Source organism: Gracilinanus agilis, chromosome 2 (assembly GCF_016433145.1).
Source record: "Gracilinanus agilis isolate LMUSP501 chromosome 2, AgileGrace, whole genome shotgun sequence".
NCBI lineage: Eukaryota > Metazoa > Chordata > Mammalia > Didelphimorphia > Didelphidae > Gracilinanus > Gracilinanus agilis.
The window spans coordinates 114,738,110-114,765,994 of record NC_058131.1 but is presented as its reverse complement, the minus strand read 5'-3'; the positions used below and the strand labels follow the sequence as shown (position 1 = coordinate 114,765,994).

Sequence of the window (27,885 nt, the reverse complement as noted above, 5' to 3'; positions counted from 1 at the left end):
CCGCCTCCTCCCTCCTCTGCTCAGGCGCCGGCGCTGATTTCTGGAAGCTTCGTGGAGGTGTTGGTCTCTCACCGTTAGTCTACGGGTCGGACACAATCCGCGTCCATCCGGGGCTCTTGAGCTGCCACAGAACTGCGCCGAGCCTGACTGATTATGCCGGAGAACATGGGTCCCAGGAACAACGGGCCTGCCGGAGGTTCCGGCAATCGAGGGAGAGGTGCTTACCAGGATCGGGACAAACCGGCCCAGATCCGCTTCAGCAACATCTCTGCCGCCAAAGGTAGCGAATGCGGGGGCCGCGCCTGCGCCCTGACGGCCGCGAGGGAAGGGCTGGGCCAGGCCTAGCTCGGGGGTCTGTCTCGACTGAGTCAGCTTGATGGCTGCTCTCGAGGAGTGGCTCGAAAGAGCTTCATGGGGTTCCCCCTCGCCCAGCTTGCCCCAGAGTCCTGCAGCATGTGTCCATGATTGGTTCCGCTTCCTCTGGCTTTTCTTTTTCCCCTTCTTGCTCAAGTTACCCTATTCACTCACTCCGTGCATTTTTACGTATCGCACCCCCCCCCCCCCCCCCCCCCCCCCCCTTTCCATTATCCGGATTCTCTGGCTTCCTCCGAACCCCAATTAAACCCCCACCTTTTATGAGGTGCCTTCCCTTCCACTCTTCAGTCTTTGTCCCGTTTTTCTTAGACTACCACCTTATTTGTATATAATTGTTAGCATGTTGCTTCTTATTAAACTGTTAGCTCTGTGAGAGCAGGAATTGGTTTTTGCCTTTTAAAGGTTTTTTTTTTCCTATGTGCCTGGCACATAATAGGCGCATAAATAAATGCTTGTTGGTTGAATGATTTCCACTAAGTATTTGAAATTCACCAAATTTCTGGCATTGCTTCACTCCACTTCAAAACATGGAGGTCTGCTGGTGGTGAGCAGTAACCATCGTGATATCTATAGTAGCAATTTAGAGATCCGTTTGAGAATCAAATAAAATAATGTAGTTAAAAAACTGTTATGAATGAGCAGTTAAATAGGCCACCAAAAGGGCATGGATAGTGAGGATGGAGGATACAGAAATGGATCTCTACAGCTTGGAGGTTCATGTAAGTGGTTTAGACTATTAGCACCAGGGAGGAAAAAAAAATTAGGTTTTAAAATCATTTAACTATTATTGTGGAAAGTCTGAATTTGAGCCTAGAGCTTATCAAAAAAGTAATTTTTTGTATAGCCAAATCTAGGACTAATGGTTTGAGACTACCAGAGGAATTTGTACTTCCTTGTGTGACATACTGTTTTGGTTTAAAAAATAGTGGTTTCTAGTCATCAAGAAACAAGTTCCGATTCTACAGCTCTTAACAAGTAGTATGACTTTAGCTATATATGACTGTGGGCAAGACCCATGTTTTCATGAACCTCAATTTCCTAGAGTGGTTGTGAAGCTTAAATGAAATTATGTAAAGCACTTTACAAACTTTAAAGTACTATATAAATGGTAGTTACTCTTAGAGATCATATGGTCCAACCAACTCATTTTACAGATGGGGAACCCAGGCCGCAATATTACTTGTGGCAGAATTTGAACCAGATCTAACTCTTCAAATACTCTTTTCTAAATTATATTCTTTCACTTTACTAATTATATAAGTAGCCTTTCACTTCTGAAAATCTACTTGTTTTTAAGATTCTGCAAGAGAGGCAGCATGGTATAATGGACTGATCTCAGCTCCAAGAAGAGCTGGGTTTAAGTCTTCATGGTGATCTTATACTGGAATGGCTATGTGTCACTTAACCTCTCCTTGCACTCTAGGCAATTCTTAACTCTGTAGAAGATGTCTACTTGCATTGGCAGAGGAAGTTTTCTTCTGCCAGAAATTTTCTATACTAATGAAATTTAATGGAGCAGCTAGATGATTCCAAAGCTTGGACTCAGGAAGATTCAAATCCAGTCTTTATACACTTATTAGCTGTGTGACTCTGGGGAAGTCATCTAACTTTGCCTCAGTTTCCTCTTTAAAATCAACTGGAAAAGGAAATGGCAAAACACTCATTATCTTTACCAAGAAAATCCCAAATGGAGTCATGAAGAATCTGACATTGAAAATGACTGAACAACAGTGTAATTCACAGGACTGGCTCCTAACCCTATATAATCGGATACTTATTCAACTCAGCACATCTGTACAGTATGGTACATTAAAAAGGTCCTGTACTAGGTACCCAGTTATTACAAAAGGCAAAGTGAAACCTTGACTTTGAGGAATTCATTCTTCTTTTTTCCTTGGATAATAGTTATTGACACATTTTAAGGATGACTCAAATTCCTTAGTTGAAGAATCATTTCACTTTTCTGAAAGTTATGTTTTTCTAATATTTGAGTTGGGTGTCATAACTTTTTAAAAGGATGTGATTGATTCTAAAATAACTTGGATGGGGGAAGTGATCTATATATATATCTATATATCTATAGCTTTTTCAAAAATTAACCTAATTTTAAAAAAATCTACATATTCTATTTTGGCACTTCCACTTCCCAAGAAGCAACTTTTTCCTCTATAGTTCCTGACAGTATTTTTTAAAAAGTTAAACAAAGACGTTCTAATAATAAGGGATTGTGACTGACAGCACAGCAACTATTTGTCTTATTTACCTTTTCTTAATGACAAGAGAAATTTGTTTTAGTTCAATCATTTGTAACCAACTTTGTATTGAATCTGATTTCTATTGTCTTTTAGTGTTATCTTTATTTACATTACTGTAGTTGACTTCTAAAATCATATAATTTGAATTGTAGCTCATAAAATCCTGATTCTTTCTAACTGATTTCGTGCTGCCATTGTTCAAAGAAAAGTTTTTTTCTTTATTCCAATGGGAATAAATATTCTATTCCTGCTATGGTTACTTCTCAGCTATCTGGGACTAAGTTATGCTTTCAGGTCAGGTTTAAGTATTGTGCTTTGATTTTTCTTGGTCTTTTAATATTTAAAACAATACTTGAATTTACTATACCAGTAGCTTTAAAATTCTAAATTTTATTTGTTTTAAGAATGTGAAACTTTTTAACTAGAGTCTTAGCATATTTGAAAAAAATCAGGATGAACCACAAACTTAGTTTTCTTATTGCAATATTATAGAACAACTCCCAAGTACTGTACATAGTGGTTTTATAATGAAAAACTGGAATAGTATATATTTAGATTTCAATAAAAGATGGAAAAATTAATTATAGTTGTGCTAGGTTTATAATTTATATTATTTTCTTTTTAATGTATTTGATAAAAATGTGTAATTTTTTAAATGCCAAAAAAGAATTTTACTAATTTTTCCCCTCTTTTTACAGCGGTTACAGATGCTATTAGAACTAGCCTTGGACCGAAAGGAATGGACAAAATGGTAAAAAAAAAAAAAAAAAAAGTTTGTAAAGTACTATTCATTGGATTTTAATTGTTTATTAGAAATAGGAAGTGCATGCACGCGTGCGTGCGTGCGTGCGTGTGTGTGTGTGTGTGTGTGCGCGCGCGCGCGCATTTATTTATTTATTTATTGATCTTTACTTTCTATCTTAGAACCAATGGTTCTAAGGCAGAAGAGTAGTAAGTGCTAGGCAATGGGGATTAAATGACTTGCCCAGGATCACGCAAGCTAGAAAGTGTCAGGCCAGATTTGAACCTTGGACCTCATATCTCTGGCCTGGCTCTCAATCCACTGAGCCACCCAGCTGCCCCCAGAAGCATAATTTTTAAAGTGAAGCTGTTTTAAGCTTATATTAAATGTTGTTGAATAACAATCTGAGAATTTCCAGATCTGCAAACCAACTTTTAAAGCTATGTTATTAAGCTCTGAATTTGGAGATCCGAGAAATCTATTCACCTTTCCCATTTATCCCTCTTCTTAGCTTTCATTTTCATTATGGGAATATAATCCATATCTCAGATATGGAAAAATTAGACCCTAAGTTAGATCTAACTTTGAGCTTGTTAGTTTACACAATTCTTAGGAATAGAAAGGTACCTTTGAATTAATTAGGTAAAGGAGTTATTTTGGTATATATGGAACTTTATTCAATGACTTCCTTAGGGTATAAACTTAGTAATGAAATATCTGGGTCAAAGAGAATGAACATTTTAATCTATTTACATTATTCTGAATGGTTCTGATTCATTCACTTTCCACCAACAGTATACTAGTATGCAGATCTTCCCACCATCCTTCCAACATAAATTATTACCATTTTTTGCCATCTTTCTAATTTGAAGGGTGTGAAGCTTTTTTAGTTTCATGTAATCAAAGTTAACAATTTTATATTTTGTAATTGCCTCTTTCATTTGCTTCAGTAAGAATACATCTCACATCAATAGCTGTGAAAAATACATGATCTCGTAATTTAAAACAATTATTTTTTGCAATATGATCTTTATTATTCAGATCATGTGTCCACTTTGAATTTATCTCTGGGATAGCTGGGTTGTGCAGTAGATAGAGTACTGGGCTTGGAATCAGAACAACCTTAGTTCCAATCCGACCTCAAATACTTAGTAGTAGTGTGACCCTGGGCAAGTCACTTAACCTTGTTTGCTTCAGTCTTCTAAAATGAGCTGGAGAAGGAAATGGAAAATCTCTCCAGTATCTTTGCTAAGAAAATCCCAAATGGGGTCACAAAGGGTTAAGACACTGCTTAAAACAAACAAAAACATGATGTTTCTAAAGCCTAATTTCTGGCAGTTTGCTTTCTAGTTTGGCCCCTCCCCCCCCCTTTTTTTTTTTTAAACTAATACTAAATGATTTTGAGGTCTAGAAGTGTTACTCCTTTTTTTTCACACTTTCCCTGGGTATTCTAGATTAATTGTTCAAATTAATTTTGTTTGATCAAATTTTATAAGGTATCTTTTTTGATTGATACAGCTTTGAAACTAAATTAAATTTGATAATATTGTCTTTTTTTCAGCCATAAGTATTTAAACATTCCTCTAACTGTTTAAGTTGGAGAGAGGATATCTTTGTTTTCCTCCTAAATTTATTAGAATGCTAGTATGTCCCCATTGAATATAATACTTGCTTTTGGTTTTAGATGATGCTTTTTATATTTTAAAAAAATCCCTCTATCCCTGTACTTTGTAATGTTAATTAATTACTATGGTCTATTTGACAGAATTTCACTTAAAATTTCAAAATCAATATCCATAATTGAATCAGAAACAGTACTAATGTGAAAGAAATTTATAATAATGAAAATGACAAAAAAAAAATTTTGAGACAGCTAAAGCAGTCCACAGGGGAAAATTATATCCTTATCAACATGCATTAACAAAATCAAAAAGGAGAGGATTAATTGATTGAATGTGCATTTTTTTTTAAAGTTAGAAAGCTAACTTGTGATAAACACAAGAGAGATTAAAATTAAGATAAATATACTAGAAGCCAAAGAAGGCAAAAAAAATCAAAACAAAATAGCAAATAAATGAAGTGATAGCACATACACATAAAAAGGGAAAGAACTTTTTAAAATGTCAGAAGCTAGTTTGCATATGAACATGTACTTTAACAGAAAACCAAATAGAGATCTTAAATAATACAGCCTCAGAAAAGGAAATAGAACTAATTGTAAAGGAAGTTACCGGGGTGGGGGCAACTTGGTCCTAATGGATTCATAGACAAATTCTATAAAATAAGAACAATATCAATGCTATACGTATTCTCAAAAAATTGAAAAGACACTCAACAGACTCCTTTTATGAAACAATTATAATCCTACTACTTAAACATGCTAAAATTAAAAGTAAAGAACTACCAATATTATTTGAAAATTCCTTAATAATTCACAGTTAAAGGGCTATTGAAAGAGGTCTACAAAAGAATAAGCTATAAGTTAGGAGATTTGGGTTTTATTTGGAATGGAATAAGCATTTAAGTGCCAACTATGTGCCAGGCACTGTTTACAAATGGTTATTTTATTTGATCCTGTCAACAATCATATCCGATATCTCCATTTTACAGTTGAGGAACCCGAGGCCAAAAAGAAGTTAAATGACTTGCCTATAATTACATAGTTTATAAGTGTTTGAGGCAGGATTTGAACTCAAATGTTGCCAACTCTAGGCCAGTGCTCTCTATTTACTACATTACCTGTCTCTACTAATTTGCTGTGAAATATGGTGAAGATGTTACCATTTTTCTTAGCCTCAGTTTTCTAATCAATGAAATGGGGCTAATATGTCAAGCATAAAATAAAGGCAATTGTGGAGGTGTTTGGGTGTTAAGAAATTAGATGCATTATTCATATTATACATAAAAGATAATAAAGGCATTATCATTAAGCTTTTAAATAGGAATACAACATTTTTGGAAGTTAAATTAATATTGACTAGAGAAATTCGTGTTGCTTTTTTTTGTTTGTTTTTTTAATTTCTAGATTCAAGATGGAAAAGGTGATGTGACCATTACCAATGATGGTGCTACAATTTTGAAACAAATGCAGGTCTTGCATCCAGCAGCCAGGATGGTAAAGTTGTAGTTTTTCTTTTATATTACAAACTACTTTCAAATCTTATTTTATAATCTTCGTGATCTCTAAGTATGATGAACATTTGTTACATCTTCAATAATTTAGAGTCTATGATTTTTGTTAGTATAAGCATTCTGTCCACTGACACAGTATATTCCTGCTCCCCTTTATAATTTAGTCTTGAACCTTCAACAATTAACAATAATTGCTTTTAGGATCAAATGCAAAAATTCCATTGGTCAGCATTGAACATTCACAGTTTGATTACAGCCTCTCTTCCAAATCAGATTGTTGTCCTTTAAGCTAGCCAAGATATCCTACTTGTTTACCATACTTGACATTCTGTCCTTTTATTATTATGCCTTTCCAAAGGCTTTCTCTTTCTGCCTGGAATATTTGTATTCACACATACCTTTTGGAGCATCTAGTCACCTTCAATCCTCACTTCTTGTGCCAACTCCTTCAAGGATGATTCAATCAACTCCTTTCCTGATTCCCTCAGTTTCTAGTCTCCCCAAGCTCATCACTCTTTGCATTTACACTGTTTATTTCAGAACTTACTGCTATTCCTCTAGTTTAAGCTCCTTGAAGGAGACTGACTTTTGTCTTTGAGTCCGCAACACGAGCACAACGTCAGGCACAGTGGCACTTAAATTAATTTTCATTGATTGATTCACTCTGGCCAAAAAAAAAAAAAAAAGTCATCACTCTGACAAACTTAGTTATGAACCTCTCAGAATTTTAATGAAAGGCATATGGTCTATGACCAGGCCCCTGTTCAAAATTATTTCCTTTATTTATTTAGAATATTTTTCCATGGTTACATGATTCGTGTTCTTTTCTCCCCTCTTTCTCTCCTCTCTCCCCAAGGTGACAAGCAATCCCACTGGGTTATACATGTATCATTGTTCAAAACCCATTTCCTTGTTTTTCATATTTGCAATAGTGATCTTTTAACATCAAAATCCCAATCATATCCTCATCAAACTATATGATTGATCATGTTTTCCTTTTGCGTTTCTGCTCCCATAATTCTTTCTCTGGATGTGAATAGCATTCTTTCTCATAAGTTCCTCTGGATTGACCTGGGTCATTGCTGCTAGTAGAAAAGCCTGTTATATTCTATTGTGCCATAATGTATCAGTCTCTGTACAATGTTCTTCTGGTTCTGCTCCTTTCTCTTTGCATCAATTCCTGGAGTCTTTCCAGTTCATATAGAAATCCTCTAGTTCATCATTCCTTTTAGCACAAAATTATTCCATCACCATCATATACCACAATTTGGTCAACCATTCCCTAATCAATGGACACTCCCCCATTTTCCAGTTTTTTTGCCACCACAAAGAGTGCAGCTATAAATATTTTTGTGCATATATTTTTCCTTAATTATCTCTTTGGGGTACAAACTCAGCAGTTGTATGGCTGGATCAAAATTATTTCTTTAAAAAAGTGTCATTTCAAACAATTGCTTGATCACATGGTTCGATGAGAATATGATTGGGGATGTAGACTCTAAACCAGTGATGGGCAACCTTTTGAGCTTGGTGTGTCAAAATTCACCAAAAAAACGAACATAAATCGGGGTAGTGTGCCACTTCAAGAAAAAAACCCATAATTTCACGATATTTATAGTTTAAATAACAAAAATGTATAATTGTAATATATAACTATTTAATAAACCAAAACAGGTAAAATAATCATAGGTAGAATTGCCATCTATAGTACACAGTGTCTACACTACAGCAAATGTTTCATCCTTGGCATGTGACTCCATACTTCTCATGTCATCGACTATGCGTGACACGCGTGTCATAGGTTTGCCATCACCGCTTAAACTGTCACCCTAGTGTAAATAATAATATGGAAATAGTCTTGACTAATGATACATGTAAAACCCAGCGGAATTGCTTGTTGGCTACGAGAAGGGGTTGGGAAGAAGAGGGAAAAAACATGATTCATATATTCATGGGGGAAACCCCCCAAATTAATTAAATAAATATACTTTTTTAGGAGAGTGCCATTTTAGTGCCAGTACTCCCAAACTCCTCCACCTGTTGGCTAGAAAGGCCTTTTGGTTTCCATATCATACTGTTAACATCTATTACTTAAAGGCCAACCTCATAGAATGTGTCTTTATACCTCGCTATCCTGGTCCCATTCTTAGTTTTTCTACCTAGTTAGGACTGACCAGAATTTGTATTCCCTGTATAGCCTTTGAGAACACACAATTACTACCATACTATGATAGGGCAAATGAATAGCTCTTACATGGATGGATGAATGTTCTAGAATCAAATTAATGATCATGACATGAGATTCTGTATCTAGGGAGTATAAATTCTGGTTTCACTCTTCCTTCCCCCCCCCCCCCCCCCAGTTTTGCCTGAATTTTCCATACTAATGCTTTTATTAGTGAGTAGTTGGGAACGGGGGAACATTGTCTTGTGGAATTTTAGGTTTTCTAGAAAGGCAGATCTATGATACTACAGTATTTAGGGTTTTTTCTCCTCTTAGGAACTTGCTTTTTTATTAGCTAAAAAAAGATTTGCCATAAATGTATATGTTGGAACTCATTCTAAAGCTTTATGGGTAATCAAAGCCTCACGATCTTGCCAAGATTATTGCAGTACTCTTAATAGGGTTATTGACCTGCTATCAAACCTTAACGTATCCTCTCACTAAACTGGGAAACTTTCTGTATTTTCTTTTTTAGTTGGTAGAGCTCTCCAAAGCACAAGATATTGAAGCTGGTGATGGTACCACATCTGTTGTTATCATTGCTGGATCTCTTTTGGATTCTTGTACAAAGCTTCTTCAAAAGGGTAGGTTTGGTCTGTGTTATTGCTAAGTAACTATCAGATAAAGGTGATTTTCTGTACAATTATTAGGGTTTATTTAGTAATAATATCTTTCATGAGTGAATAAGACTTATTTTTCCTTTACTAATTGTAGACTGGTTCTTCTTGGACAGAAACTTGAATAAAACTCAAACAACACTGTAATTTTCTTTTTATTTTAAAATTTTTTATTCCAAATGTTTACAAATCCAAACAAAACAACCATTTCTTTATATAAAGAAAAAGAAGATAGTACACAAATGAAATAACTTTTGGATCATTTCACGACTCCTCAGCCTCCCCACATCACATAGGATATCATCATGTTCATACAAATTAAGTCTTGTTTTATTTTTCTATTCACTTTCTGGAGGTAACATTCACAGTTTATTCTTTTAGTATTAGTTCTGTGGCTGTATGTAATGTTTGCTTGGTTTTATCATTTCACTGTTCATTATCTTATATAGTTTTCAGATTTTTAAAAATTCAGTTGGTTCATTTTCTTATGGTGCAGTAGTATTCCATTACAATCATATACAGTTTGGTTAGCCATCTCCCAGTTGATGGGCATCTCCTCAGTTTCAAATTTTTTGCCACTAAAAAGAGAGCTGCTGTGAATATTTTGAAACACATGGGTTCTTTTCACTCTTTCCTTGTTCTCCTTGGGAAGATCAAAATATATACAGTTTTATAACTGAGAGTAATTTCAAATTGCTATCCAAAATGTTTGGATCGTTTCACAGCTCCACCAATAGTGCATTATATTCCTTGTTTTTCCATATCTCCGCCAAAATTAGATAATTTGACCTTTCCTCATTGTTAACCAAGCCTGGTGGGCGTGAAGTGATATCTCAGAATTGTTTTGGTTTGCATTTCTCGAATCAGTGATCCAGAACATTTCTTCATATACCTATATATGACTATTTCTTCATCTGAAAATTGCCTGTTCATATATTTTGCCCCTTTATCAATTGGGAGATTGTTCTTATTCTTATAAATTTGACAGAACTCACTATATACTCTGTATATAAAGCCTCTTGCTGATGGGCTGTTTATAAAACTATCTTTCGTTTTCTGCTTTCCTTCTATTCTTAACAGTGTTTATTTTATTTTTATAAAAACTTTTTAATTTAATATATTCAGAATTAATATTTTACATTTCACAGTGCTTTCTATCTTGTTGACTCTTAAATTTCTCTCCCATTCATAAATCTGATAGGTAGTGTGTTCCCTGTCCTAATTTACTTACAGTATTTCCTTTTATGTATTCATTTTTATCTTACTGAATGGTGTAGATATTGGTCTATACCTAGTTTCTGCCAAACTAGTTTTCAATTATCCCAGCAATTTTTTCCAAGCTATGATTTGTCACCTCAAAATCCTGGATCTTTGGTTTTATTAAATATCAGATTACGATAATCTTTTGCTGCTCTTTGTTTTATGTCTATTCTGTTTGACTGTAATTTGCTTTTTTTTTTTTAATGGTCATTCTTAAAATAGTGTAATGATACCTATTAAGATAGTTTAATGAATATGCAGTAGTAAACAAAGTGTAATTCTACTAATTAAGTAACACTTGAGTTTCAAACTTTCCAGGGATTCACCCAACCATCATTTCAGAATCATTCCAAAAAGCTGTGGATCAAGGTGTTGAAGTCTTAACCAAAATGTCACAGCCAGTGGAACTGAGTGACAGAGAAACATTGCTTAATAGTGCAACCACTTCACTAAACTCAAAGGTATGTAGAGTTAAAAGACCATTGGATTATGCCCTTTTGGTTTTTAAGGAATCTATTTAGCAATATGAAGGCTGAAAAAAAACGGAATTTTTCTTTATAGTTGGAGAGAAAAGTTTATTATTATGGAACAACTTTTTAGGACTTTGTCTTAAATCAGAACCTCCATGGACTTCCTTTAGATTTGTAAATTTTAAGTGCCCTATAAATATGACTTAATTCTAGTTAGTCATTTAGCAAATTCAAAGATTAATGTAAAAATGCTTCAAAATCTACTGTAAATTTGGTTAATTCATAGTTTTGCATCTTCTCTTTTTATGACTTTACTGTTTTATTCCCATTATGCCTCTCAGAGCTACTCACACATTTTCTTTTCAATTTTTGGATATGGAACTAGGATTGAATTGTGCCCAGAATTATTGCCTTTTTTAATATGTTAAAACTATTCTGCCAGTACCTCAATACTGAAGAAGCTTATTGCTATTCTGAAGATATGTGGGGATCCTGGTTGATCCTATGGGACTATGAGTATACAGACATACCTAATGCTACTTTATACCATTTTTTTCCCAACTGTAGAATATATAGTCTATCTAAAAAATTAAGTTGTTAATCTTGTTTTAGCTTTTAAAAAATATTGGGAGAAATTTACTTCAAATATGGAAGGAAATTTTTTTTTTACTACTTTTTCCTGTTTATGTTTATATTAAAGAACATAGTGTTTGTGTATAATAAGCAGTTTTCCTTTATGCATTTTTAAACTGACTTTTTAAAAAATTAAATATTTGTAGGTTGTATCTCAGTACTCAAGCCTGCTTTCTCCAATGAGTGTAGATGCCGTGATGAAGGTGATTGACCCAACAACTGCTACTAGTGTAGATCTTCGAGACATTAAAATAGTTAAGAAACTTGGGTGAGAAAAATCTATACTTATTATTTTCATTAATCAAAGTTAATGTTTCAAACAAGCATGACTCCTATGACCAAAAAAATTGAATTAGACTAACAAAAATCAGGAATCTTTTTCCTTTTTTTGATTCAATCACTGAGAATTCTGAATGTCTTTATGATTGGTATGAATTTATTCTCTTAGTGTTATTATATTAGAAGAGTAACATGAGAGATGCTTATGAATGAGACCAATGTAAATTATAAAGGTTCTAACTTTTTTTTTACTGTTTACAACTTTAGGTTTAAAGCTTGCATTCTTTTCTATTTTTTATTTTACTTAGTGGGACAATTGACGACTGTGAACTGGTGGAAGGATTGGTTCTAACTCAGAAAGTGGCAAATACTGGCATAACCAGAGTTGAGAAAGCTAAGATCGGTCTCATTCAGTTTTGTTTATCTGCTCCTAAAACAGATGTAAGTAAATCCCATTCTGATTGTTACTGTTACTTAAGTAGATAGATTGCTGAGCACCAATAAATGGGAAAGAGCCTAAATTACTTTAAGTCTTCATCCTGGAGAAAGCACTGTTAGCATATTTAAAGTCAGCATACCATGTAATCTTCTAACAAGGCCATAATGTTGCTGTCCCAGAGTCATAATTTAAAAGGATGTGAACACAAATAATTGTCTCAGGCTTTCTGTCATCTTATCTACTGTTGCAAACATAAGTAAAAACAAGTAGTCTATATAGTTAACTTAATTCAAACCTACATAGTAGTCTATTATTTTATCAGCAGAAAGCACAGTTATGGTATCTTTTTCAGATGATCAAAGAAACAAATTGGAAGATAATCTCAGAGTCTGACCTATATCTAACCCTATCTCAGTAGGGATCTTCTACAATAATTCCTGATGACTGGTGGCCTTTAGAAGACTTTGTGTCTCTGTGTGTCTGTCTCTCTCTCCTCTCCCCCCTCCCCATTTATTTATTTATTTATTTGTTTGTTTATTTATTGAACCTTACCTTCTGTCTTGGAACCATTGGTTCCAAGGCAGAAGAGTGGTAAGGACTAGGCAATGGGGGTTAAGTGCCTTGCCCAGGGTCATACAGCTAGGAAATGTGTGAGGCCAGATTTGAACCTAAGACCTCCCATCTCTAGTAGGCCTAGTTCTCAATTCACTGAGACAGCCAACCAGCTGCCCCATCCTCATCCCCTCTTGCCTAGATTTTTGCAATAGTCTCATAATTCTTCCTTCCTCAAATCTCTCTTCACTACAATCCATCCTCCACATAGCTGCCAAAATTATCTTCCATTTTAGAATCAATACAGGGTATTGGTTCTAAGGCAGAAGAGCAATAAGGGCTAGGCAATGGGGGTTAAGTGACTTGCCCAGGGTCACACAGCTAGGAAGTGTCTGAGGCCAGATTTGAACCCAGAACCTCCCATCTCTGGGCCTGACTCAATCCACTGAGCCACCTAGCTGCCCCCTACATCCTTGAGTTTTTATAATGTACTTTCTAAAATATGCTCAGAATTGAATATGAAGGTCCAAGTATAATCTGCCTAGGGAAAAATGGGGAACTACTATATCTTATTTTGAGTTCTGTTCTTCTAAGAATTCATCCTAAAATCACATTTAGTGTTTTCTTTCTTTTTTAAACTCTTACTTTCTAAGGCAGAAGAGCAATGAGGGCTAGGCTGTGAGGTTAAGTGACTTGCCTAAGGTCACACTGCTACAAAGTGCCTGAATTCAGATTTGAAGCCAGGACAATCCACTCAGCCACCTGTATGCCCCCCATTAGTGTTCTTACATTCATATCATACTGTTAACTTATAATGGGAGATAATCTACTAAAACCCCTACACCTTTTATTCTATACTTGTACAATTGAATGTTTTGAATCAAAGAGGAGGAATTGACACTTATCTCTGAATTGCCATTTTATTAGATTAGGTTCAGTTCATTATCTTAACCAGTTTTCTTGGATCCTGACTGTCATCCAGTAAATTTTGTTCTCAACTTTTGTCAAATACATATGACTTACTACTGGATGACATCTGGGCCTTCATCTAAGTTTTTTTAATACAATTTTTTATTGATGTTTTCTGTTATGTCATCAGAGTACCCCTCACCTAACCCCTCCCTGAAAAGCCATCCCATTTGACAAAAAGGGTTTATTAGAGAGGGGAGAAAACTCACATGGCTTAATGTTACACTGAGAAAGTTTGAAAACATCTTTAATATGTAATGCCTCTGGACCTCCCACCTCCACCAAAGGGCAGGTTGAGGGTGTCTTCTCATAGCTTTTCACTTGAGTCCTGCTTGATCTTTGTAATTTTGTTATATTTGCTTTTAATTTTTCAATGTGTCATCCTTTTCCTTTTACATTGTTGTATTCACTGTGTTGATTGTTTTCTTGGCTCTTTATTTTACTCTGCATCAGTCAGTTCATATAGATCAGTGATTCCCAAAGTGGGTGCCACCGCCCCCTGGTGGGTGCTGCAGTGATCCAGGGGATTGGTGATGGCCACAGGTGCATTTATCTTTTCCTATTAATTGATATTAAAATTTTTTTAAAAAATTAATTTCCAGGGGGCTAAGTAATATTTTTTCTGGAAAGGGAGCAGTAGGCCAAAAAAGTTTGGGAACCACTGATATAGATCTTTCCATGCCTCTCTGTATTCATCTACATCATTTCTTACAGCACAATAATATTTCATTACATTTATGTACCACAATTTGTTTAGCCATTTGCCAATTGATAGACATCTTCTATAAATATTTTGGAGTAAGTAGGAATTTTTTTCTTCTTCATGGCTTCGGGGGGGTGGGGGGGTTAAGCCTAGTAATGGAGTCTCTGTCTGGTTCAAAGGGTATGGACATTTTGGTCACTTTATTTGTGTAATTCTAAATCACTTTCCAAAAACAATTGGACCATTTCATAGCCCCATCAATAATGTGTCGATGTGCCTATCTTCCCAACCCCTTCAACACATGATTTTTGCCATTTTTGGTCATTTTGCCAATTTTCAGGATGTGAAAAAACCTTAAGTGGTTTTGATTTGCATTTCTCTTATTAGTGGTTTGAGGCATTTTTTATGTAGTCATGAATACTTTGCTGTAATTTTAAGAATTGTTTGTTCATGCCCTTTTAAAAAAAAATAGAATTTATTTACAAGTTTCTCAACCCCTTCCCTCCTTGCATCATAAAAAACATTACCCAGGAGACTGTGTTCATGTCTTTTGATCATTTAGCTATTGGGGAATCAGTATTATTAGTCATATATTTTGTTTACATATCTTGGATAATAGATCCCTATCAAAGGAAATTATATAATTTTTTCCCCTTTTAACCACTTCTCATCTTATATTAGATGATGTAGTGTTGTCTGTGCAGAAGCCTTTAATTTTTGAATGTTCAAAGTTATCTATTAAGTCATATGTCCATTTAGAATATAATATAGAGGGCAGCTAGGTGGTTCAGTGGATTGATTGCCAGGCCTAGAGACAGGAAACTATTTTTAATGTTTTTGACAGTTATATCTTTAGGGACCTATAAAAAGATTCATATTCTTAAGATGTTCAAGATCATATTTGTGCTTAAGATCATCTTTATGCCTACTATGCTTTTAAAAAACATTTTTATGGATTCCTTTCATTTTTTTACATCTGTCATAACTGTATTATCCCTTCCTTTGCTTGTAACAGAAAAACAGTTAAACAAAACCAATAATGCAACCACATCTAATAATGTAAAACATGGTTCATCACTTAACCAGGAGGTGTGAATTGGGTTTCCTCCATTGTTCTTTGAGAATAAAAGTTTTTACAATTAATTTGACCACCACTACCTTTTAATGTTTTCATTTACATTATTGTTGTTCTGGCTCTGCTTTCTCCCTTTGTAATTAGTTCATTAAATCGTAGAAGAGGTAAAGGACATCTCAGAGTTCTGTTAGTCCATCCTTCTCATTTTACATATGAAAAAACATGCTTTGGGAATCAAGTGACATGAGCAAGGTCACATGAGTAGGACTAGAGATAGGATTTGAATGTAAGTTTTTAACTCCAAACTTACTGATTTTTCCATGGTACCATAGTGCTTCATACAAGTTTTCTCAAGTTTCTCTTGAGTTTCTCATTCTCATAATTTTTTATGTTATGATTTTATTTCATTTATTGTAGCCCAACATTCCCATAGCTTTGTAGAAGTTTAAAGTGAACTATTTTCATATTCCTTTTCAATAGATGGATAATCAAATTGTAGTTTCTGACTATGCTCAAATGGACAGAGTACTGCGAGAAGAGAGAGCTTATATTCTCAATTTAGTGAAGCAGATTAAGAAATCTGGATGTAATGTACTCCTTATTCAGAAATCTATTCTAAGGTAAGTGACATAAAATACATTTTAGTGAAAGCTAGTCAGAAAATGGGACGGCTATCAGAATCTTCACTATATAGAAAATCTACAAAAATAAAATTTCTCTACTGATTACCAAAATTAGCAGAACATCAGCTGAATCTACTGATTAATGAATGTTAATTAAGTAGTCCCTAAGAAATGGAATTTTATAGTAAAAACCATGACAATTTTAGGGGAAGATAGTGAACATGTTTAAGGAAATAGTCTTATACTTTAAAATTGAAGGCAAGGGGTCAGAAGGCATGGAGAGGGGAGAAGATAGGCAGTAGGTGAGAACCTAATTGAGAATTCAACCAACTTTTGTGTTTTTTGTCTTCTTGATACTATAATTAAAAGTCATTCAGTAGTGTCCAAAAGCATTTCAAAAATTAGATGAGAAAGGAAGCTAATTTACTGGCAAAACTATATTATACAAATGGAATTCAGCTAGATTCTGAACAAATAGGCATAACATACTGATCACAGTATAATGTGAACAGTATAGAAAAAATGAAATTCAGAAGTCAAAATTTGGCACTATAGCAAAAATTGGTACTAGCATTCTAAAATATTTTAGTTTTTAATTTTTTTTTAAACCCTTACCTTCCATCTTAGAATCCAATACTAAGAATTGGTTCCAAGGCAGAAGAGCAGTAAGGACTAGGCAATGGGGGTTAAGTGACTTGCCCGGGGTCACACAACTAGGAAGTATGTATTCAAATCTAAGGCCAGATTTAAACCTAGGACCTCCCATCCTCCAGGCCTGGCTCTATCCACTGACCCACCTAGGGGCTCCCTTATTTTTTTTTTTTTTTAAACCCTTGTACTTCGGTGTATTGTCTTATAGATGGAAGATTGGTAAGGGTGGGCAATGGGGGTCAAGTGACTTGCCCAGGGTCACACAGCTGGGAAGTGGCTGAGGCCGGGTTTGAACCTAGGACCTCCTGTCTCTAGGCCTGACTCTCACTCCACTGAGCTATCCAGCTGCCCCTCCCTTATTTTTAATTTATGAAAACACCACCTCCTATTTAAAAAAGGAACATTTTCATATACAAAGTAAAATGGGAAGTGTGCTAAATGTGAAACCACATACCTGTCACATACCTCTTAATAAAAATAAGTATAAAGTCAACATGCTTGTTTTCAAAGATATCTTGATTGTCTATTGCCCTCTAAATTTCTTTCTAATGATGCATTAATAGCCCTGTTTTAAACCCATACCATCTATCTTAGACTCTATACTAAGGGGGTATGTAGCTAGGTGGCTCAAGTGGATAGAGAGCCAGGCCTGGAGATGGAAGGTATCAATTCTAAGACAGAAAATATGAGTTTTAAAGGATCAAAACAAAAAAGAATTAATACTAAGTATTTGTTCCATGGCAGAAGAGCAGTAGGGGCTAGGCATTTGGAACTCTAAAGAGGCTTGCTTAGGGTCACAAAGGTAGGAAGTCTGAGTGAGACCAGATATGAACCCAGGACCTCCCATGTCCAGGCCTGGCTCTCTATCCACTGAGCAATCTAGCTATCCCTCCCTCTTTTATTTCTTCCTGTCTGTTGTTTAGTTATTTTCAGTCATGTCCAAGTCACTGTGACCCTTGGTGGGGTTTTTGGTGGGGTGGGGGGTGCTTTTGAAGGAAATTGCTGTTCTCTTCAACTTTATAAATGAGGAAACTGAAGCAAACAGGGTTGAATGACTTGCCCAGGGACACACAGCTAGTAAGTGTCTCTTTAATTTGAACTTAGATCTTTCTGACTCTAGGTTTGGCACTGTGTTTACTGTGGCACATGGCTGCCCCATTACTGCTAGCTTCCCTAAATCCTCTCCCCTAAATAAAAGGAGGAATAAGCAATTCCTTTTAACAGTAAAATGTGGTCAATCTAAACAGATCCACAAATTTCCATAAATGTATGTTTCATTCTGTTTCTTGAATTCTTCCATCAGAAGGATAATATACTTTGTTATCCCTCATTAGCCTTGATTGGTCATTACATTGATTATAGTTCTTAAGTCATTTTTAATATTAATGTTCAATTTAAACAAGTAGAGGGAAGACCTGATAATAAATGAGGAAGAATACTATTTAAGGACTTTAGATGGAGGTCTTTTTTTCCCTTTTTTACATTTTATTTTATTTTTATTTTTTAATTAAAAATTTTTAAGAATGTTTTTCCATGGTTACATGATTCGTGTTCTTTCCCTCCGCCTACCCAACCACCACCACCACCCTCCCCGTAGCTGACACTCATTTCCACTAGATTTTACATGTATCATTGATCAAGACCTATTTTCATATTATTGATAGTTGCACTGAGGTGGTCGTTTAGAGTCTACATCCCAAATCATATCCTCATCAACCCATGTGTTCAAGCAGTCATTATTTTTCTGTGTTTCTACTCCCAGTTTTTCCTCAAAATGTGGATAACATTCTTTCTTGTAAGTCCCTCAGAATTGTTCTGGATCATTGCATTGCTGCTAGTAGAGAAGTACATTATATTCAGTTGTACCACAGTGTATCAGTCTCTGTGTATAACGTTCTCCTGGTCCTGCTCCTTTCACTCTAAATCAATTCTTGGATGTCTTTCCAGTTCACATGGAATTCCTCCAGTTCATTATTCCTTTGAACACAATAGTATTCCATCACCAACAGATACCACAATTTGTTCAGCCATTCCCCAATTAAGGGGCATCCCCTCATTTTCCAATTTTTTGCCACCACAAAGAGCGCAGCTATAAATATTTTTGTACAATTTTTTTCCTCATTATCTCTTTGGGGTATAAACCAAGCAGTGGTATGGCTGGATCAAAGGGCAGGCAGTCTTTTATAGCCCTTTGGGCATAGTTCCAAATTGCCATCCAGAATGGTTGGATCAATTCACAACTCCACCAACAATGCATTAATGTCCCAATTTTGCCACATCCCCTCTAACATTATTTTCCTTTGCTGTCATATTTAGCTGTAGGGCTTTGATGTGGGGAAAAAATGCAATTATAAAGCAAGGGACATGGTAAGCTCTGTAGACCAATGATGTCAAATAGATTTAGAAAATAAATTTTAACATTTTATATTTTTATTTTTAATTTTATTTTCATTTGGTTTTGGTGATTCCAAGGTTTGACTTCTGCTCTAGACAATGAATTGATGAATTTGGAATTCATGGGCTTTACCTTGATAATTATATTATATTTGAAATCGTAAATCTGATATCATAAATACTATTACATAAGACAATCAAATACCTCATGAAATGTTTCTCATTGCCTTTGGACTTTGAATAAAACTATTACAGCAAGACTACCAAAATTGCTAGATTCATTAGCAATTTTATCTTTAAAGTACCATTAAATAAGTTAATGTTTAGAGATTTTTCTAATAATTATGTAATTCTTGGCACCCTTTGCCCTTTTTTCCATTATTGCTAATATCATTACAAAATATGGAGGAGAACTCGGTGCCATTTTGATTCCATTTCCTGATTTTCCTTAAAGAAAATAAGAACAGGTATTGTCTAGATTTAATTATTAATATCAAATGAGACATGAAACAAGGTACTCACCCAACGGATTTGCACTGATCATCCTTGGACACTGGTAGAGTGCAAACCAAAGAAGTATTGCCTTTGGATAGTGAGGTCCTCCAGGTTTCTTTCTCTCTCTCTCTCTCTCTCTCTCTCTCTTTCTTTCTTTTAGTTCTTTTCATCGATACCAAACATCCCTAGAATGTTGATTCCTCTTTTAACACCTTTGTCCCTCTGGTGATATCATAAGAGCTGTGAGGCATACTATCTGAAGAATTATTATTACCCAATAGGTAGCACAGAGGTGTGGTAACTATGAGAAGACCATAATACATTATAGATGAAGAATTCTCTAGAAGTGGTGTAAAGGGTATAATCAGAGAAATGCATAATGGAAGGGGATACTGGGCTGACTATTCATATAATAAGGATAAGTGATAAGCAGACAGCCTTCATTCTCTGGTGTTATCCATGCATTGCTAAAAAAGAGGAAGGCCTTAGCACATTGGTAAAGTGGGGATGGGGTGGGGAAGGAGACATAGACAAAATAGAATTATAGTAAGATATAGATGGATTGTGATGTGCATTATTGTAGGGAGTTCCTACATCAGGAAGACCTGAGTTCAGAGCCAGCCTCAGGCACTTACTAGTTATGTGACCCTGGGCAAATTATTTTTCCTGTTTGCAATCAGTTTAAGCTGAAGAAGTATTTCTGCAAAGAAAATCCCAGACGGGGTCATGAAGAGTCAGATATGACTGAAATGACTAAAGAACTTCTCACATTGTGTAAATAGAATTAGATCAAGCCCATTCATAGTTAAAACTCTAGCCACCAGAGATAATGTCATCCCCACCTCCCTTAGTGGGGAGGGGAGATAAGTTACCCACACATGACAATAAGTAACAAATCAAGAACAAGGGGCTGCCCTTTGGGCAGTCCAAATCAGTGTAGAGGCTGCCATTTGTCCACTTGAATTAGAGGTGGACCCACAGGAAGTGACGAAAGACACTATCTCTTCAAGTATGTGGGCAACTTCCTGTTGGGGCAATTCCCACTTTGAACTTGGTGCTGAAGGATCTCAGCTGAGACCTCAGGCTGCTTCCACTCTGAATTGTCACATGGGTAAGTTAGGCTGACTTCCTTGGCCTACCTTGGCGTTTCCAGACTCTCTACCTTAAGTAGGCCTCTTGCTTCTCTGATTGCCTTGTGGCATGTAATCTAGTTTAATTAGCTTTTTAATCCTCTCTCTCTCCATCAGGGCCTCTGTAGGCCCAGACTAGCCTCTCCCTCTCTCTATTTCCCTTGCCTTCTACTCTTCCTAATTGTAAATAAACTACCTTAAACCCGATCCTGACTTGGGTCTATTTTAATTATGGAATCAATCTGAATTATTGATTCCTGGCAGCCACACCTTAAAATATATATCTATATAATATCTAGATTATCTAACTATTACAACATCAGTTAGTTATCAGAGATCCATTGTAATAATAGCAAAGGCATCATTGTGATATCCAAGGTATGTTCCTTTAGCAATAAAAATGTTTTCTTTCCAATAAGCCTTTGATTTTCTATACTTCAGTAACAAGTTAGTGTTGGAAATGTGTTTTTTTTTTTTAAACAACTTAAAGGAACAGTTAAATTATCTGATTAACTACTTGGTCATGCCTAATATTGGTGGAAGAAAATGTTGTGAAGCAGTTGAACAAAACTTTTTTTTTCCTTATATCTGATCACTGGTATTTCAACTTTTGGTTTGTTCTAGGGATGCCCTCAGTGATCTTGCATTACATTTCCTAAACAAAATGAAGATTATGGTGGTTAAAGATATTGAAAGAGAGGACATTGAATTTATATGTAAGGTAAGTTCTTCTGAACCCTTATGAAATAAGTTTATGAGTTACATTTTACATTTTTACAAACATTTTATTTTGTGATTTGATCTGATTTTTGCAGACAATTGGAACCAAACCAGTTGCCCATATTGACCAGTTTACTGCTGAAATGCTTGGTTCTGCTGAACTGGCAGAGGAAGTCAATTTAAACGGTTCTGGCAAGCTGCTCAAAGTAAGTATATAATTAAGTTTAAATTTCCTAACTTCTTCACCCTAATGGGTACTAATAATGCTATTTATTTGCTGTAGATTACAGGTTGCACAAGCCCTGGAAAGACAGTTACTATTGTTGTTCGTGGATCTAACAAATTGGTGATTGAAGAAGCCGAACGTTCAATTCATGATGCTTTGTGTGTTATTCGCTGTTTAGTAAAAAAAAGGTAATGTATTTTGTCAGTTTTACCCTTTGATGATTTATTTAATGATTCCTATGTACTTTGGCCATACAACACACATGTATATTATATGAATATACGTTCATATATTTTGGCATATATAATATGTACATACCTACGTACATACAATGTTTCAAAAGTTTTAGTGTGGTTTTAAGCTTATCTGCATTGGTAGAGGGTCTTTCCTTACTAAGAATTGCCTAAACTGGGCGTATCATAGGCCTGTATGAGACAAAAAAAAATACTCTTATTGAGTAGTTTTGCATAATAAAATATTTTAAAGATTTTTTTCTTGATGTTTAAATAGTTTTTTACTTGGGAAAATTAACTATAAACCTTGTCTTGTCAATTTCAGAGCACTGATTGCAGGAGGTGGTGCTCCAGAGATAGAGCTGGCCTTGCGTTTAACGGAATATTCACGCACTTTGAGTGGGATGGAGTCATACTGCGTCCGTGCTTTTGCAGATGCTATGGAAGTTATTCCATCTACTCTGGCTGAAAATGCAGGCCTTAATCCCATTTCCACTGTAACAGAATTAAGAAATCGGCATGCTCAAGGAGAGACCACTGCGGGCATTAATGTCCGAAAGGTAATAATCTATCTTTAATCAATCAACAAATATTTATAAAGTATTTCCCTTATATAGCAAGCACCGTGTTAGGCATGAGAGATAGACAAAAATAATCCCTTTCCTCAAAGAGCTTACTTCTGTTTGGAAAACAACTGTATGTATGTATGTAGATAGATTATAGGATATACAAAGTAAAATTTTGTTGGTCATGACACTAACAATGGAGAGGGAAGTCGGAAACGGTCTTCTGTAGGAATTAGCACTTGAACAGAGCAGTGAGGCAATTGAGTGCAGTCAGAGAAAGGGGAGAGATGGGGGTCATGTATAAGGAATAGCTGGTATGCCAGTTTGTAGGGGTCATGTGTAATACATGTAGAAACATCTAGAGCTAGATGGTAAAGGACTTTACATGCGAAAACAATAGTTTGTATTTGATCCTAGAGTTAAAAAAGAAGCCCCTGGCAGCTGTGTGAAATCTGAATTCAAAAGGACAAATACTTGAGACAGGGAGACCATTTAGGCTATTGTAATAGTCCAAGCATCAGTTGATGAAGGCCTAAAATAAGTGGTATCTATGTGAATAGAAAGAAGGAAATAGATAGGAAAAATGTAAAGGTAAAATTGGCAAGGCTTCAGGGTAAAGAATTAAGGATTATTCTAATTTTACTTTAAGCGAAGTACCTGCCAATTAATAAGTATTCTATACATTGGATTCTTAACCTTTTTTTGTGCTATGAATCCCTTTAGAAATCTGACAAAAGGAGGCAATTCTCAATGTTTTTAAATGCACAAAATACATAGGATTATAAAAGAAGGCAGTGACATATAGATATCAATATTTCCTCAAAGTTTTCAGATCCCAGGTTAGAAACTATTATACATGCTTTAAGTCTGTTAGTTGAAACATTTTGAAAAATCATCAGAAATAGCTATAGTATAGTGAAATGCAAATAAACTCAGCCTGATGTAACTAGAAGGAATTTCTTTTGAGATAAATACTGATGTCTGGCAAAACGTAAATTTGAGGAAATAGCTGCTGAAACCTGTCACACAATAGTATAATACATGATCTCTTAACTGCCAGGATCTAACTAGTTTACTGGGTAAACAGTTCGTACACATGAAATAATTAGACATAGAAGGCAGTATACATTGAATGGTTGATAGGAGCCCTGCAGATAAGACTATTAGACTGATTGTGGAGGGGAGTAGTCTTGTTCAAGAACAATTAGGTGGTAGAGTAGATAAAACATTTTAGACCTGGAGTCAGGAAGGCCTCAGCTCAGATCTGACCTTAAACACATATTTAGTGTGTGACCCTGCACAAGTCTCTTCCTTGTGCTTTGTAAAATCATAATAGAACCTATCCCTGTTGCCCCCAAGGTTGTTGTGAAGATAAAATGATATAAAATTTGTAAAGCACTTTGCAAACCTTAAACCTGCTATAGATACTAGCTGTTACTATTGAGAATGTGGAACTTGAATGGGGCCTTGAAGTATGGGTACATTATGGAGGCAATACTAAGAGGACATTCTAGTCAAAAAGTATAGAAAGGGAAGTCATATAGGCAGAACTAAGCAAAACTACTTCTAGGGGCAGCTGGGTAGCTCAGTGGAGTGAGAGTCAGGCCTAGAGACAGGAGGTCCTAGGTTCAAACCCGGCCTCAGACACTTCCCAGCTGTGTGACCCTGGGCAAGTCACTTGACCCCATTGCCCACCCTTACCAATCTTCCACCTATGAGACAATACACCGAAGTACAAGGGTTTATTAAAAAAAAATCCTAAAAAAAAAAAATTAAAAAAAAAAAAAAACTACTTCTAGTAACAGTTCCTTGACTAGCTTATTTAAATGGTAGTTTTGTGTTGGAAGAATATCAAGAGATGAAGTTGCAAAGGTGTAGAACCAAGGTCATGTGATAAACTCAAATGCAAGAGTAAGGATTTTGGATGTCATTGTGTTGGGGAAGCCATTGCAGATTTTGGAATGGTAGACTCAGGTGATGAAATTATGTGGCCATGTGCAGGATTGAAGACAAAAGACAAGTTAGGAAGCTGCTGGAATAATTCATGTATATTGATAAAGGCCTGGTGCTTTGATGGTATAATGGGAAAAACCCTAGGCATGCAATCAGAAGCCCTAGGCTCAAATGCCACTTTTCTCACTTATAAAATAGGGTTAATATTTGCCTTACCCATTTTACAGAATTGTTATGAGGAAAGTGCTTTGTGAACTTTTAATAGTATTGTATGAGGTATGAGTTATTTCAGGCTCTAGCTGTGGGATGGAAAGGTTGGTATGAATTTTGAGACATAAATACACAAAATATATAAAAAGACTACCTGATAAAGAATGCAAGGAAAATTGTTCTGTTTAATATTATCTATAACATAGAAAATGCTCTTGGAAGAAAGTCGTGAAGTCAGTGTTTTCCAATTTTAGTTGAAGTACAACTAAGGTATCTTAGAAAAGAACCTGACTTTTAGGATTTTTTTTTTAATACATAGTAGAAATCAAGTTTACTGAGTTTTGTTTAGGAAATAATGATTAAATTGTCTGTTGACATGCTTGGTAAATAGTATACACAGTAAAAGAAAAAAAATTGAATTTCCAGGGTGGAATTTCCAACATTTTGGAGGAGCTAGTAGTTCAGCCTTTGTTGGTGTCAGTCAGTGCCCTGACCCTAGCTACTGAAACTGTCCGAAGCATTCTCAAGATTGATGATGTGGTAAGTTTTAAATTCTATTTTTCTGACATTACCATTTAGAAATGAATAGAAGCATTTTGTAAAAATGAGCGTAAAACAGGCTGGCAAATGAAGTGCTAGCCAAAAATTCCTGGGAAATGCCATTTATAGCACAAATTTAATTCAACATACAGAGTAGAGTTTTTCTAAGTACAAATGTAGATCTCATTCCTACTTAGGAAAAAATAAAACAAGAGGTTACTATTTCATTCTTTCTTTAGAAGAGACTGGAAATCCAAATGAGTCAGTCAGTTCTTTGTCATTATTCTTTGGTCACTTCCTTTTAGTAGATAAAACATTTCAGTGATTAACAACTTAATGAACTCTGGGTTTTGTTTCTCTGCAATTTCAAGTTACATGAATGACAACTAACTTTACATCATTGATGTCAACAGTTCACAAATAATTATTCTACTGGGGGTTGAAATTAGTTTGTGCTATCACCTAGAGGTTTTAATAAGGAAAAGTTTCTTGTTTAAGAATTTTAAAAGGCACTAGACCTTGAATAATGACCATGAGAGCCATAATGCTATTTGGCTAAGTAGAAGGGAAATGGAATTGCTGAGTCAAAGGTGTAATTGAGAGAAAAACAAACAATACTTTTTAGATTCCTTCTGGCGATGAACATTTGTGCCAGGTGATTTTCCAGAAATGGGTAGTTGTCCTTTGTTTTGACAAATTGGGAGAGGTTCCCTATTTTGTTTTACAGACATTCCAAATGGCTATCTCAGTACTCCTAGCACAGGGATCAACTTGCTCTCTTTTCTTATCCCCTCTTTCCTGCTTTCCTTCTCTTCCACCCAGGGGGAGGAATTTTTTCACCTGAAAATTTTTGTGGTTTTACTATATCATTCTTTGAAAGGTAAAACAACCACCCTGTAGAGCTAGCTATTGGTATTCTCCAGAGATAGATGATTGCCCCCACTAGGAATTAGATGGAGCTTGATCAAAGGAAAGTTGGCAAGTTGCAGGGCAAAAGCCATGCCATGTAAGAAGCAAAATAAAATAATAATAGAGTAAAGCAATTTATATGCTTTATCTCATCTGATTGTTAAAGCTGTAAGCTGGATTGCTATCAAGTATCACATTTGTTTTTCCTCCAAGGATTATGGTTAGAGTCACAGCACTCCAAAATTTTATCATTGACATTTCATTAAGATAGGAATGTAACACAAATGGTAGTAGCACTGTTTTCTATGTTAAACAGTTTAGTTAAATGCATTAGTAACCATCCCAGGATGCTGCTCAAGCCTGCACCTCAGATGGCATGAGCCCAACTGACAAAAGTCTGTGACAATTTGGGTAAGTCAAAATTTCAGTCTGAAAGATTGGCATCATAACAAATGGGTGAGAAGGGTGAGAGACCTGAATCAATCCTCCTCCACCTCCAGCACCAGAAGATTCATAACAAATATAGCGTTTTACCTTGAAAAAGACCCAACGCCTGCTTATGGATACCTGTATCCGAAAGGTTAAAGCTTGTGAGTTACTGGTGAAATGGTGTAATTTTCTGCATTTTCATCCAAAAGAAAACTATTTATGCCCAAATCTTGGTACAAATTCAAGTTTTTGATACAAGTATTATGGCAAAACTGACTATATGTGGTTGGATTAGATGGCCACCGAGTCACTTCCAACTCTTAAAATTCTGTAATTCTGAGGTTTGATGTAACCTGCCCAGAAGCACACATAAAGTTTCAGAGCAAAGACTTCTCTTTACTAAACTAGCATTCTTCCTACTATAAAATATACTATATAAACCCTTATAATTGAAGAAATAGGAAATATGTTTGCCAGAATCCAATTGAGAAAGAATAACGGTGCTATGCTAGACTGGGAATTCTAGGGAGGGAAATCTTTTAACTTCTAATCCTGAATATGCCACTAATTTGGAAGGTGTAACAAGAATTACAGTAGGAAAATGTAGAACTAGAAGCCAGGATCTCTTGCTACTAAATAGCTGTCTGATGTTAGGCAGTTCATGTCTCTATTTCTCATTTTCCTCATCTATAAAATTTGGTGATTTGAACAGATGGTTTTAAATTCCTTTTTAACTCCACATTTTGATTCTAGGATTTTAAACTCTATATATAACTTTTTTCTTCAGGTGAATACTCGATAATGTTGTCGATTTATACTGCATCTGTCTGGTACAGACATATATTGTGCAGCTGTGGTGGAAGAGTATTATTGCCCTGTGGAATTCTTGTAGTTTGGAAGACTTTGTTTTCTGAGTTCTTAAACCTGGGCTTTCCAGTTGTCACCCATCTGAAAAATGTCAATACAACTAATAAAAACAGTAAATATTTGGTTTGAAGACATCAGATTTTGTGTTATTCCTGGAATTTTCAAAAGTTATATGAAAAATAAAAACAGCTGTACCTGTTTGTTGGTTGTGCAA

The 27,885-nt window shown here is 35.4% G+C and overlaps 1 protein-coding gene across 1 annotated transcript; it reads left to right on the top strand.

Annotated features, from left to right (window-relative positions):
• Positions 1-31: 31 nt before the first annotated feature.
• Positions 32-27,885, top strand: CCT4 (chaperonin containing TCP1 subunit 4). Its single transcript, XM_044663367.1, has 14 exons — positions 32-280; positions 3,329-3,381; positions 6,398-6,487; positions 9,204-9,312; positions 10,924-11,066; positions 11,855-11,976; positions 12,296-12,428; positions 16,206-16,345; positions 21,643-21,739; positions 21,834-21,944; positions 22,022-22,152; positions 22,523-22,757; positions 25,353-25,466; positions 27,592-27,885. The coding sequence occupies exons 1-14, from the start codon at positions 154-156 to the stop codon at positions 27,604-27,606; spliced, it is 1,620 nt and encodes a 539-aa protein (XP_044519302.1). The 5' UTR covers positions 32-153; the 3' UTR covers positions 27,607-27,885.